The sequence below is a fragment of the Gossypium raimondii genome, chromosome 5 (genome assembly GCF_025698545.1).
Source record: "Gossypium raimondii isolate GPD5lz chromosome 5, ASM2569854v1, whole genome shotgun sequence".
Taxonomy (NCBI): Eukaryota; Viridiplantae; Streptophyta; class Magnoliopsida; order Malvales; family Malvaceae; genus Gossypium; species Gossypium raimondii.
The window spans coordinates 14287031-14299425 of NC_068569.1; the positions used below are offsets into that span (position 1 = coordinate 14287031).

Sequence of the window (12395 nt, forward strand, 5' to 3'; positions counted from 1 at the left end):
AATATTTATATACATTTTAATATATATATTAAAATTTATATATACTTTAATAACTTATATATAACTTTCATAACTTACATAATACATAGCTTACATGACTTGCATAATACACAACTTACATAACTTAATTAAATAAATTACATAATACATAACTTTCATAACTTACATAATAACTTAAATAAATTACATAATACATTTTAATCACTTGTATAAAACTTTCATAACTTACATAATACATAGCCTGCACGACTTGCATGATACACAACTTGCATAAATTACATAATACATTTTAATAACTTATATATAACTTTCATAACTTACATAATAACATAATAACTTACATAATACATAGCCTATATGACTTGCATAATACACAACTTACATAAATTACATAATACATAACTTTCATAACTTATAAATCATATCATAACTTACATAACTCAAATTTATCAATCATATCATAACTTATAAATCATATCATAACTTACATAACTCAAATTTATCAATCATATCATAACTTATATATACACTTACATAATACCTAACTTAAATAATAACCTACATAACTTACATAGAAACTTATATAGAAACTTGCATAGCTTACCACACTTAAAAACTTAGATAATACATAGCCTACATAACTTATATAACTTACATAATACACCACTTACATAAATAACTTGCATAATACATAGCCTACATAACTTACTTAACTTGCATAATACACCACTTACATAACTTAAATAACTTACATAATACTTAACTTTAATAATACACAACTTACATAACTTAATTACATTATACACAACATACATATATCATAATATAAATATTGGTCTTATTATATATTTAAACTATTTTATACGTGCTATTATTGTTGTAATTGTATACCAAGTTTTCAACTATTTTATTTGTTTTGCAGATAAAATGTCTAGAAGAAAAGTGCGAGAGCTAAGCATTCTTCAAGGGACTCCAAACTCGGCAGAAACAAACAGCACTGAACAACAGACTGCTATTGGATCTTCGAATGTTCCGATTACACCAGAGGAACCTACAGAAGTTGAAAGTAATTTAACATTTAATTTACATGCGTGTTGACTTATTGTTTATTTATTTTTAAAATTCTTACATTACAATATAACATTTTTAGCTGAAAATGGTGGGACGCGGAGAGTTCGAGGACGTATGCTACTAAGGGATTTATACGAGCTAGATCCAGTCGAGCGTGTCAAAGTATCCAGTAATAGCTTTGGTTAGCCTGTTGGATCAGAAGCTCGCCTTTTAGCAGGATACTTGGGCATTCTAGCACGGAATGCAAATATGTTGCAAATTAACTTCGAGTCCTGGCATAAAATGCCCGAGAGTAACAAGAACCAAGCTCTCGATAACATTAAGGTAACAAAACATTAATGTCATTTATAATACTTGTGTTTAAGTTGCATTTATATTTATTTTCTTAACTTGTGTTTTTTGTAGGCGAGATTTGCTCTAAAGGTCTCTGATGCTTATGTAAAGAAGGCATTGGGAAAAAGATGGAGAGACCATAAGAGCACTTTAAAGAAAGACTATTTTAAGACAAAAACAACACTCGACGAGAAATTACAAAATGTCTCGCCGGGAATGCTGAGGTACCAGTGGGAAGAGGTCGTTAGATTTTGGACTTTGAAGAAATGAGAGGTATGTGTTACTACAAAAATCTTGTAATTATTTTGGTTTATTATATTTACTATTGATGTACTAATAATTTCATAACGTATGATCGTGAACGAGTTGGAAAACGTAGTAGGCAGAAACAAAAATTCACTCACACAGCTGGGTCGAAAAGTTTTGCTTCTGTAGCTCAGGCCGAGGTATTTTAAATTTTTTAATACTGACAGATATTTATTACTTTCTATCAAATAATATTTTTACTACTGTATTGTAGGAATCGTAAATGCAGTCAAAAGTTGGACGCATTCAACTTTTTGACATTACACATAGGAAGAAAGATGGATCTCCTATGACTCCTAAAGCTGCAGAAATTATGGTACGTTTGCTTAATACAATTTGACTTGTTTTAATTATTTATAGTGTTTATTTTCTAATGGTTTATTTCATTTCTTGTAATGCAAATATTGTTAAGTTATGTTGCATTTATTTTTTTAATATATATTACGTTCCCAACTATGTGATTTATTTTTTAAGAAAAACTAAAGGATAAAAAGGCGGAGTATGAAGCGATTGCTTCCAGTGATAGTTCTGTTTATATTGACGACATTGATAACCGGATTATCATTGAAGTTTTGGGTCCTGAAAGATATGGTCGGGTTCGATTTCAAGGATCTTTTGTTAACTCATCCCAATATTTTGGATCCAGCTCGCAACAATACATGCCTTTGGGGAGTCAGGCTCAAGCTGAAGTTCAGATGTTAAGAGACCAGATGGCTCAGATGCAAGCGACAACAGTTGAGCAAATTACACAACTTAAAGCGGAGGCAGTATCGAGAGAAGCTGAGGTTCAACGAAAGTATGAAGAACTCCAATGCGACTTAAAGCGATCTGATGGCGAGAGAAGCAGAGGCTGCAGCGAGGGAAGCAGAGCAGCGTAGAAAGTACGATGAACTCCAGCAGCAGCTTCAGAAAATGATGAATATGTTTCAGCAATCGCAACAGCCGCCGTCTTAGACTATCGTGTAAATATACTTCAATTTTGACTTTTAATTATCATTTTAACTTTTAACATTTTTGTAAGAATAATACGAATTTTATTTTATTTATTGATATTTATTATATATTATTTGTTTAATCTTAAACATTATATAGATTTATTGCTTTCGGTTGGTTTAGATTTGGTTTCTTCTGATTTGTTTTTACAGGAGGGCTGAAAATATAAAAATTATTTTTTACAAATCTGTCAAAATTAGTGGCATTTTTAAAAAAAGCGCCGCTAAAGGTCCTGGTCTTTAGCGACGATTCCAAAAGAAGCGCCGCTAAAGAACATGATCTTTAGCGGCGTTTGCAAAAAAAGCGCTGCTAAAGAACATGATCTGTAGCGGTGTTTTAGACAAAGCGCCGCTAAAGAACATAATCTTTAGCGGCGTTTGAGGGATAAGCACCGCTAAAGTACATGACTTTTAGCGGCGCTTGTAGGAAATGCGCCGCTAAAGACCCTGACCTTTAGCGGCGTTTTTTTTGTAGCGCCGCAAATGTTTGCGGCGTTGTCAGTAGCGGCATTTTTTGCGGCGCTTGTGAAAGCGCTGCAATTACTTTTAGTGGCCCTAAAAAGCGCCGCTAAATGCCTAAAAAAATGCCGCTAAAAACCTATTCTGGTGTAGTGATCCAAAGCATAACACCATTAACGTTCCTTTTTTTTTTTTTTTGGTTATACACAGGTATAAAATCGTTGATCTTATAGCTAATGTTTTAAATAGGGGTGAGTATTCGATTGAATCGAGTCAAAAAATTTAAAGTTAATCAACTTGGCGAATCCTATTTTAGCAACCGAACTCAATTTGAAATTTTTTTGAATCGAGTCAATTCGAGTTAACGAATCTTATTATTTATACTCAATGTTGAGTTTACATAGACTGATTATTTAACTAGTAGACGAAATACAAGATTATTTAACTACATAAGTAAGGTTGATGGATAAATATTTATCAAAACGACATAGTTTTGTCTTTTCTTATTTAGATTTTCAGATAATTCGAATTGTATAATTCATATTTGAGTTAAACCGAAAATTTTAATTTTTTTTATTCGAGTTGATCCGAATAAATTGATTAACTCGAATAACTAGAACTATTTAATTGAAAATTTAAATCTTTTATCGAATTTTTTAAATTAAATCAAATTTTGCTCACCCTAATATTAAATGAGATTGCGCTTAGCTTTAATGAATAAATAACCTCATCACTTAAGTCCACGTTCTTGCATTTGATTTCTTGGTAAATACCTTCAAACCCCCAACTAATGATAAATAAATTGAAATCTACTTTGGACTGGTGAATTCTATCTTGAAATATTACTTTTTTACAATATTTTTGGTCGTCAATGTAATTCTCCTTCTGTCTCTTACTTTGGAAATTGTTCCAAAATTTTACGCATTAACTTGTTAATTGTAATGTGATAAGAAGTAGAAAGGAAGGGTTTGTTATCTTGGCTATCAAATTTCTCCAGTTCTTCAATTCAAATATTGTCAACCTTGCTTATTGGCATCTTCTTCAATGTCTTTGATATTCCAGGTAACATTTATGTGGTTGATCATCCTTTTCCCATACAAGTTATAATAATTTTGAAACACATTAGTCATTGTGAATTAGCCATTGGCTATGTGTGATCCAAAATCTTAAGACTTTGAGAGAACAAATTTCTGTAGCAGCAAATATGCATCTTTCTTTTTGGTAGGTGCAAGAGATTGTGAAGTGAAACTGAAAATTACTGTCATGCCAAAATAATGGTTTCAAATTGTAGGACAAAAAACAAATGTTATGTAAATTGAAAATCAATAATTCGTTTTAACTCATTTGGTTTCTTTGAATCTTTTTATTAAGTCAACTAAGAAATGAGATTGTAGCTTCTTTGTTTTCAAGCATCTAGCCATAAAATTATGAACAATCTTTTTCTCATGAATATGCAGTAAGAAGTTAGAGAACTTGTTGCTCAGTTTGGTGCTTGAAAGTATGAGTCAAGAAATTAACAACTCTTATCCCCAACTTTAAATTACTCGAGAGTAAAAAATCCCATTAAATAAATCTGCAGGAGAGTTATACTTTCATGATTAGGTATCATGAATAGGTAAAAGATGTTGCCTATATCATGTTAGTTCTAAAAAAATCAAAAGTGATGCTGAAGTTTAATCTTGTTTAAGTTATTAGCTGATTAAGGATGGTAATATACCAGTTTATGGTAGAAAAAAGGTTAATAGCCACGTGCTTTGGATGGGAAACTTGTTAATGTAAAAGAATAAGAACATAGACCTGTTAAACATTTATAGGTGGGGCAGGATACAGAGCACAATAAAGGTGCAGAAGACTTTTGTTCTTCTGGGAAGAAAAGTAGAAGAATATTGCTAGTAGCATCCCTCAAGAGCCATGTTACAACTTCATAGGATTGAGCAGGCTTGTGGGTTTTGTTCGATAAAACAATCACCATGGCTCGAATAACAATACTTGTAGCTGCCGCCGCCCCACCTATCATAAACTGGCCTACAATAAGTCCAATAGCATGGAGGTGGAGGTGGTCCACCAAAGTAGCAAGGGTCCCCACATTGGCCATGATAACATGCATTGCAACAAAATCCAGCCCACGTACCAGCCGTCAGCGGTGAAGAAACCGGTGTTTCTGGTGGTTTCGGCAGTGAAGAAGCCCGTCTGGCTGGTGATTTTGGCGGTGGTTTGATCTCAATGCTCTCGATGGAAAAGCCACCCTTGCAACGTAATTTGTCCCTCACCTTCTCCGGATTGCAGCAAACCACAATGATGGTCACCGTGTTGGCCTTCTCGTCGAATGTCTGGTCTCGTATTTCTGTCGTTCACAAAAGCCATAATAAAATATCAACTCAGACTTATCGCCTTGTGCTCTCAACGATCACCCAAGACCTAATTAACTATACTACTGTGTTTCAATTCAATAATAATAATGCGTCACAATACAAATGACAAATAGGAATAAATATGTACATATAATTGCATATAACACCAGGGAATTCACAAAGTACTTTCTTCACTTTCAAGTAGCAGCGACGACACCGAAGGTCGACCGTCAGCACCATTATCGTCATCTACGTCCGTAGTATATATTGCGTTAAATAACTACGTATTAATGATGGAAGACATAGTTACATGAGCGAATTTGAAAAAAATGCTGATTTTAAAAAACACCTCCCAGATTCTACTTTTCTCCAACTTATTCTTTCGATACATCAACATTTTCTTTCAATATTTAAACAATGAGAAATGATTGTATCAAATTTTAATTCTATCTCATTATTATCCTTTTCTAACCGGAAAATAATAAATTAGATTTTTTTCTTGATTTTCAACCTTTTCTCCTGAAAAAATTTAAATCTAATTAAAAATGCTAAAAATCAATACAAAAAATCTGTCGATGACCTGAAATCACAGTTCATACAATCTCTTCTCTTAAATGTTAGCGGTCTTATCTTTGACTTTACGATTCGACTCCTCTCTTACTCATATTATTTTTTATTTTATATTATTTCAAGCTTTCCTTTTATTTTTAATTACTGTTTTTAACATGTTAGCATTCCTAGTTAAATGATTAAATAAAATAATTTTATTTTTAGTCTTCTTTTCTAAGCACATTTGTATTTTTTATTTCATATTGTTTCAAATATTTTTAGTTAATATTTTAATTAATAAATTTTTATTTTAAATTTTTATTTTTAATTCATCTTTTAATTAATAAATTTTATTAATTAAAAGATGAATTAAAATAAAAATTTAAAATAATATATTTATTAATTAAAATATTGAAAATAAATATTAACAAATGTGGGTAAGAAAAGCGAGACTTAAACATAAAACTATTAACATTAATTATCTAACCAAAAAAACTTATATTAAAAATCAGAAAGCGTGTTTTATATAAAAAAATACACAAAACCCTAAATATTTTTTTTAAAATAAACTCTCTTTTTTCTTTTTTTTTTCAAATTCCGCCTAGTTCTATATCACAAATTAAGCATTTTTTGCTGATTAATTTGACAAGAGAAAAGGGAAATAAGGTATTCGGGTTCTGGCACGGAAGAATGGGCAGATGACTGGATGACTTATATATTGAAGGGCAAAGGAAAAAGAAAAGGAGCCACAAAATCGAAAATAGGAATAAATTTTTACGAATGAATAGAAGCCCTAAAAAGAAAAAGAAATGGGTGTTAGCTGGTAATTAACACTGAAAGAATGAAAGTATAGAGGAAAATGAAACCTTGTGCTTGTCCGCCATCTCTAGCTGTTATGGTGGAGCTGAAAATCCCAGATCTGAACTGAGAAGATAAGCAGCAAAGCAAGAGTGGTGAAATGAAGATTGAATTAATTTTGAAGTGAGAACAGTTTGATATACCAAACCAAATCCGCAGTAGAAGTAAGAAACCAAGAGCCATATAAAATTAAGGCGGGCAGCTAGTAGTTGGTAAGGTTTTAAAAATTGCGCGTTAGTACGATATTTACTCTCCCATTTCAGGGGCATATTTAAAGTCCAAAATAATAAAAAATTTCATGTTAAATTTATGTGTTTAATTTCTAAATTTATTTCACTATTTTTTTTACTTAATCGGATCGATCCTGACAGTATTTGTAGCCGCCGCCGCCACCTATCATAAACTGGCCTACCATAAGTCCAAAAGCATGGAGGTGGAGGTGGTACACCAAAGTAGCAAGGGCCCCCACGTTGTCCATGATAGCATTCAGTGCAACAATATCCTGCAAGCAGACCGGCCGTCGGCGGTGGAGATTCCTGTTTTCCTGTTGGTTCCCGCGGTGGCGAAGCCCGTTTGGCTGGTGGTAATTTGATCTCAATGCTCTTGATGGAACCTCCACCCTTGCACCATAACTTGTCCCTCAACTTCTCTGGATTGCAGCAAACCACGCCGTGATGGTCACCGTGTTGGCCTTCTCGTGGTATATCTGGTCTCGTATTTCTGTTGTTTATAAAATCCGTAATCAAATATAAACTCACACTATTTCTCACATTGAGCTCAATGAGTCAATGATAACCCAAGACCTCACAGACTACCTACTAGTGTGTTGCAATTTAATAGCAATTAACATAAAAGGACAAAGACGCGTAATTACGCATGTATATAGATATATACAGATAAAGCATAAAAGTCAAGATATGGTTCGAAACTCACGAGGGAATTCGGAAACTACTTTCTTCACTTTCATGTAGCATCGACAACACTGAAGGTCGACCTTCAGCACCATTATGGTCACCTACATCCGTAGTATCTTGCGTTAAATAATTACGCATGAATGCTGGAAAGCATAGTAATAAATAATTCCATATCCCAAATTGAATGTTTGTGACAAGAGAAAGGGAAACAACGTATTCAGGCTGTGGCAGGGAATAAAGGGAAACCTTGTCCTTCTGCGCCATCTCTATCTGTTATATGTTTGGAGCTGAAAATCCCAGATCTGAACTGAAAAGAAAAATAGGAAAGCAAGAGTGATCAAAATGAAGAAACAAATTTGAAGTGAAAACTGTTTAACATATACCAAAAGCAAGTAGCCAAGAGCCTTTTAAAGTGCAGGCAGGCAGGGAAGCTGCCTATCACATGTGGTTGTGGGTATGATTTTAAAACTTTCCATGTTCTGCCACATCCCACCACTGACCACACCATTCTTTGAAATAAAAAATTATATCTTAATTTTGTGGTATTCGCCCAACCGTACACGTGTGTCCCAATGCCAGGTGGCTCTAATCAAGCGGCATCGCTGACGTCCTCCATTTCTTCGTCTGCCATGCAACACCCTCGATCATGTTAACGTTGACGAGTCCAACCATTTAAAAGTAACATATATATTGTATTTTAGTTTAGCAGTAAAACATAGTCATCACTTAAACGCACCGTAGGGCGTTAAAATTTCAAGCCTTTTCTTTTCTTTTTTTACTGAAACGCAATGTTTTGTTTAGGTGTTGGCTATCAGCTTTAGTGGTGTAAACTCACTTGGAGTGGCAGATTTTAAGAATTAGTTTTAGAGGGATTTAATAAAATTTTTAAAAAATTTAAGAGTTTAATAAGGTCTTTTTAAAAATTGAGGGTCTAATTAAAATTTTTGTGAGATGAATGAGAATTTTTAAAAATTTAAGATAATATAATCAATCTTTTCTAAAAACTTCAAAGAAAAAAATGAAAATTTCTAAAAATATTGAAGAAGCCTAATTAAAATTTCATAAAAATTTGAAGAGAAAAATCAAGATTTCTTAAAATTTGGAGGGACCAACGCCCCTAAGCCCCCTTGCCCCCAAAAAGTCCGCCTCTGCTCATAGGGTGCCAAAATTGAAACTGGAGCAAAAGAGTCCAATAGATTCACCGGCATTACAATAAACGGGGTTAATTCTTCTTTAATAATTTTATATTTAATATTTTTTATTATAATTTAAGAAAACTATATCCGTAATTGTGATTTTATTATTTAATTTAAATATAATTCTTAATAATTTAATATATTGATAATATACAACTATATTTAATTTCAACATTTAATCTTATCACCACTACTATTTTAATCCTTAATCTTTGTATAGTACATACGGAATTGATCCTCTTAAATAATCGTAAAACTAAACACATTTTGACAAGGAGTTTATAATGAATTCATTATCAATTTGCATGGCAGTGGAAAATGGGAGTGAAATACATTTCCTCACGAAATATCCCTGCTAATCATTTTCTTCTCAGGCCTCATAGGTTGTTGCTGGTCAGGTTTCTTAGTTAATTTTTGTTTTTGGTTGTTGCTGGTCAAGTTATACAGCATATCTTGATGGATGCAGGATTGACATCGCAATTTCCATGTATCAGACTTGTCCCAATAATTAATTACTCTTCTTACATCTGCCGTAACTGAACGTCTATTTTCTTAACCTTCGAATTTGTTGCAGCCTATAACAGTACATCTCATAAGTCCTCTCATTCCAAAATATTTCCCCAAACCCAAAGATGAATGTGAAATTTTTTGGATTATTGGTTAAGGCTCACTATATTTTCAGAGTTGTAAGATTGATTCGCAAGTTGTGCTTATATGATACTTTACAAGCTCTCCAACTTAATATATATATATATATATTAGTCATTTATTTAATATTTTGTTTTTTTATCTTTAAATTTATATTTTTTGTCAAATCACATCAAATTTGATGAAGAAGTTAATGTTTGTTAACTTTGCTAATGTGACATACATGCGGATTGCCATGTATATGACAAGTTAGCGTTAATTAATTTTTTAAAATTTAAAAACAAAATTTTTTGTTTTTAAATTTTAAAAATTAATCAAATGTTCACGTGTATGCATCGTCAACAAAGTTAAAAAGCCATTAACTTTTAATTGGTTTTGTAGTGACCATTTAACAAAACACACAAATTTAAAGACTAAAAAATTAAATAAAAACTAAAATAATTTTTTTATAAAGTTTGAGAAGTAAGGGTGAGCAAAATCAGATTCGATTCGAAAAAATCGATAAATTTTTTAAATTTTGAATTAAATAGTTCGAGTTATTTGAGTTAATCAAGTTATTTGGATCAACTCGAATAAAAAATTAAGTTTTCCGGTTTAACTCGAATATGAATTACACAATTCGAGTTATCCAAAAATCCAAATAAGAAAAGGCAAAATTACGCCCTTTTGATAAATGTTTACCTTTTCTAAAGTTAAAAGTCGAAACCATTAAGTTAAAAGGCAAAACTACGTTGTTTTGATAAATGTTTACTCGTTAAGTTAAAAGGTAAAACCATTATATTGTGTATGTAGTTAAATATTTTTGTATTTTGTTTACTAGTTAAATAATCGGTTCATGGAAACACAACAAGATTCATTAACTCGACTCAACTTAACTCGAAATTTTTTGACTCGATTCGATCTGATTCGAAAAAAATTCAAATTGAATTCGGTTGCTAAAACAGAATTCATCAACTTGACTAACTCAAAATTTTTTGACTCGATTCGATCGAGTACTCGCCCCTATTGAGAAGTAAATAAGATATTATACCTAATTTAAATACCTGTATATGTTAGTGTTAGAGTTTGAAATTTTATTTTATAAAAAGGAAGTTCAGCGCTTAATAATTGGAAGTTTTTTTTAGTTAAATCTTGCCATTAGTCCTTATACTTTGTAAAATTTATGAATTTAATTTTTATATATTTATTTGATTAAATTTAATTATTATATTTTTGAATTTATCAGTTTTAGTCTTTATATTTTTAAAATTTGAAAATTTAAACTTGACTCAAATAGTAGCTATTAAATATGTTTTGTTGAATATATAATTACTAGATATCTACTATGTATACAGTTGTAGTTTTAGTCTATTTTCTTCAATTAGATCTTGTTAAGTTCCTATACTTTCTTAAATTTAAAATATAAGTCTTTGACATAAATATCCGTTGTTAATCGCTTAACTGGAATTTTTAGATATTAATATTTAGAAATAATAAACTAACATGATATTATACATACGATAATATGTTTGACACGTTAAATTTTGGATATAATAGAATTTTACTTAATGAACTTAACAATTATTGTTTGGTGAAGACTGAAATTTAAAATTTAAAACTATCAAATAAAAATACATATATTAAATATATAATTTTATGAAATATATGGACTAATAGCAGAATTTAACCAATATTGTTTTAACAAGGGTGAAGAAGTCAATTTGCCTTTTAAAATGAACTTTTCGTTAACTAAACAAAATATTGTAAAAATAAAAACAATAATGTTGTAAGAGATTCAGTACGAATCGATTATAAAATATTTTAAAATAAACTCGGTAATTTTATAAACAATAATTTATTGATATCATTGCAAATACGAAGCTTATTTTTCCGTTTTATTTTTATGAAAGAAAATTAGAGGACGATAGATAACGCTAGCTCTTATCAACATAAATGCCACTCAATGAGTGGTTTTACATTTTTTCGTTTTCTATTTAATTCAGCGGTTAATTAAGGATTGACCACTACTGCTACATTCACAGCCGTTGGATTTCCCAACCAAACGCACAATTATTTGTATTTTCCTTTTTAAGAAAAAGTCGTATCGTGGGTGCGCGGTCCTGCTTGTGTTGTCTGAAATCCATGAAAAGAAAAGCTTATCAACATGTTCTTGGACTGTTATAAGCATATGAATGATGCTTTTTCATTCCTTACATCTCTCTCTATATATCAATCAAGGAATCAAACTAAAATAATAGTTTTGGTTGCATCATGTGATGGATTGATCCTAAGTCAATTAACTCAATTCATGACAAATAAATATCTGTGATAATGGTATAGATAAAAAAAAAAACGTTGATTAAAGATTTTATTAGATGTATTGTATTTTAATAAAAAATTTAAGTTCAAACCTTAAAGATGATATTATTAGGAGAAAATTATGAATCTTAAATATGGACATATTATAATCACTATAATTATAATTAATATTTTTCAAATAATTATAATCAATCACTTTAGTAAATTAAACTAATCAATCATAATATATTCAAATAAACTTATGAGACTTCAAAATCTTAAAATCAAAATTGTTGTCAATTTTTTTGTTTTTGGTTTTCGAAGTAGAATTATAAAATAAAAATAAAAATCAGATGCATATATGACAATGATATGATAATTGATATGACCCACACGTATGCTTTTTTTATCAAATAATATCATTACCAATCAAAGCCGAAG

The 12395-nt window shown here is 30.8% G+C and overlaps 1 protein-coding gene and 1 long non-coding RNA gene across 7 annotated transcripts; one reads left to right on the top strand and one right to left on the bottom strand.

Annotated features, from left to right (window-relative positions):
• The first annotated feature begins 926 nt into the window (after window positions 1–926).
• On the top strand, window positions 927–1873 carry LOC105770510 (uncharacterized). Its single transcript, XR_001126222.2, has 3 exons — window positions 927–1066; window positions 1151–1395; window positions 1477–1873. It is a non-coding gene; the product is annotated as an uncharacterized LOC105770510 (long non-coding RNA).
• A 3008-nt stretch (window positions 1874–4881) lies between these two features.
• LOC105770509 (uncharacterized) lies at window positions 4882–8319 on the bottom strand. 6 transcript variants are annotated; one of them, XM_052630063.1, is made up of 5 exons: window positions 8217–8319; window positions 8080–8140; window positions 7853–7934; window positions 5293–5505; window positions 4882–5171 (listed from the first exon to the last, which is right to left on the bottom strand). In XM_052630063.1, exons 2-5 carry the CDS (start codon window positions 8095–8097, stop codon window positions 4900–4902), a joined length of 585 nt encoding a protein of 194 aa, XP_052486023.1. In that variant the 5' UTR covers window positions 8098–8140; window positions 8217–8319; the 3' UTR covers window positions 4882–4899. The 6 variants fall into 6 exon arrangements, 4 of the variants coding, with proteins under 4 accessions (XP_052486023.1, XP_052486022.1, XP_052486021.1 ...); XM_052630062.1 differs by having other exon boundaries at window positions 8047–8140; window positions 8217–8310; XM_052630061.1 differs by lacking the exon at window positions 8217–8319 and having other exon boundaries at window positions 8047–8209.
• Between the last annotated feature and the right edge of the window lie 4076 nt (window positions 8320–12395).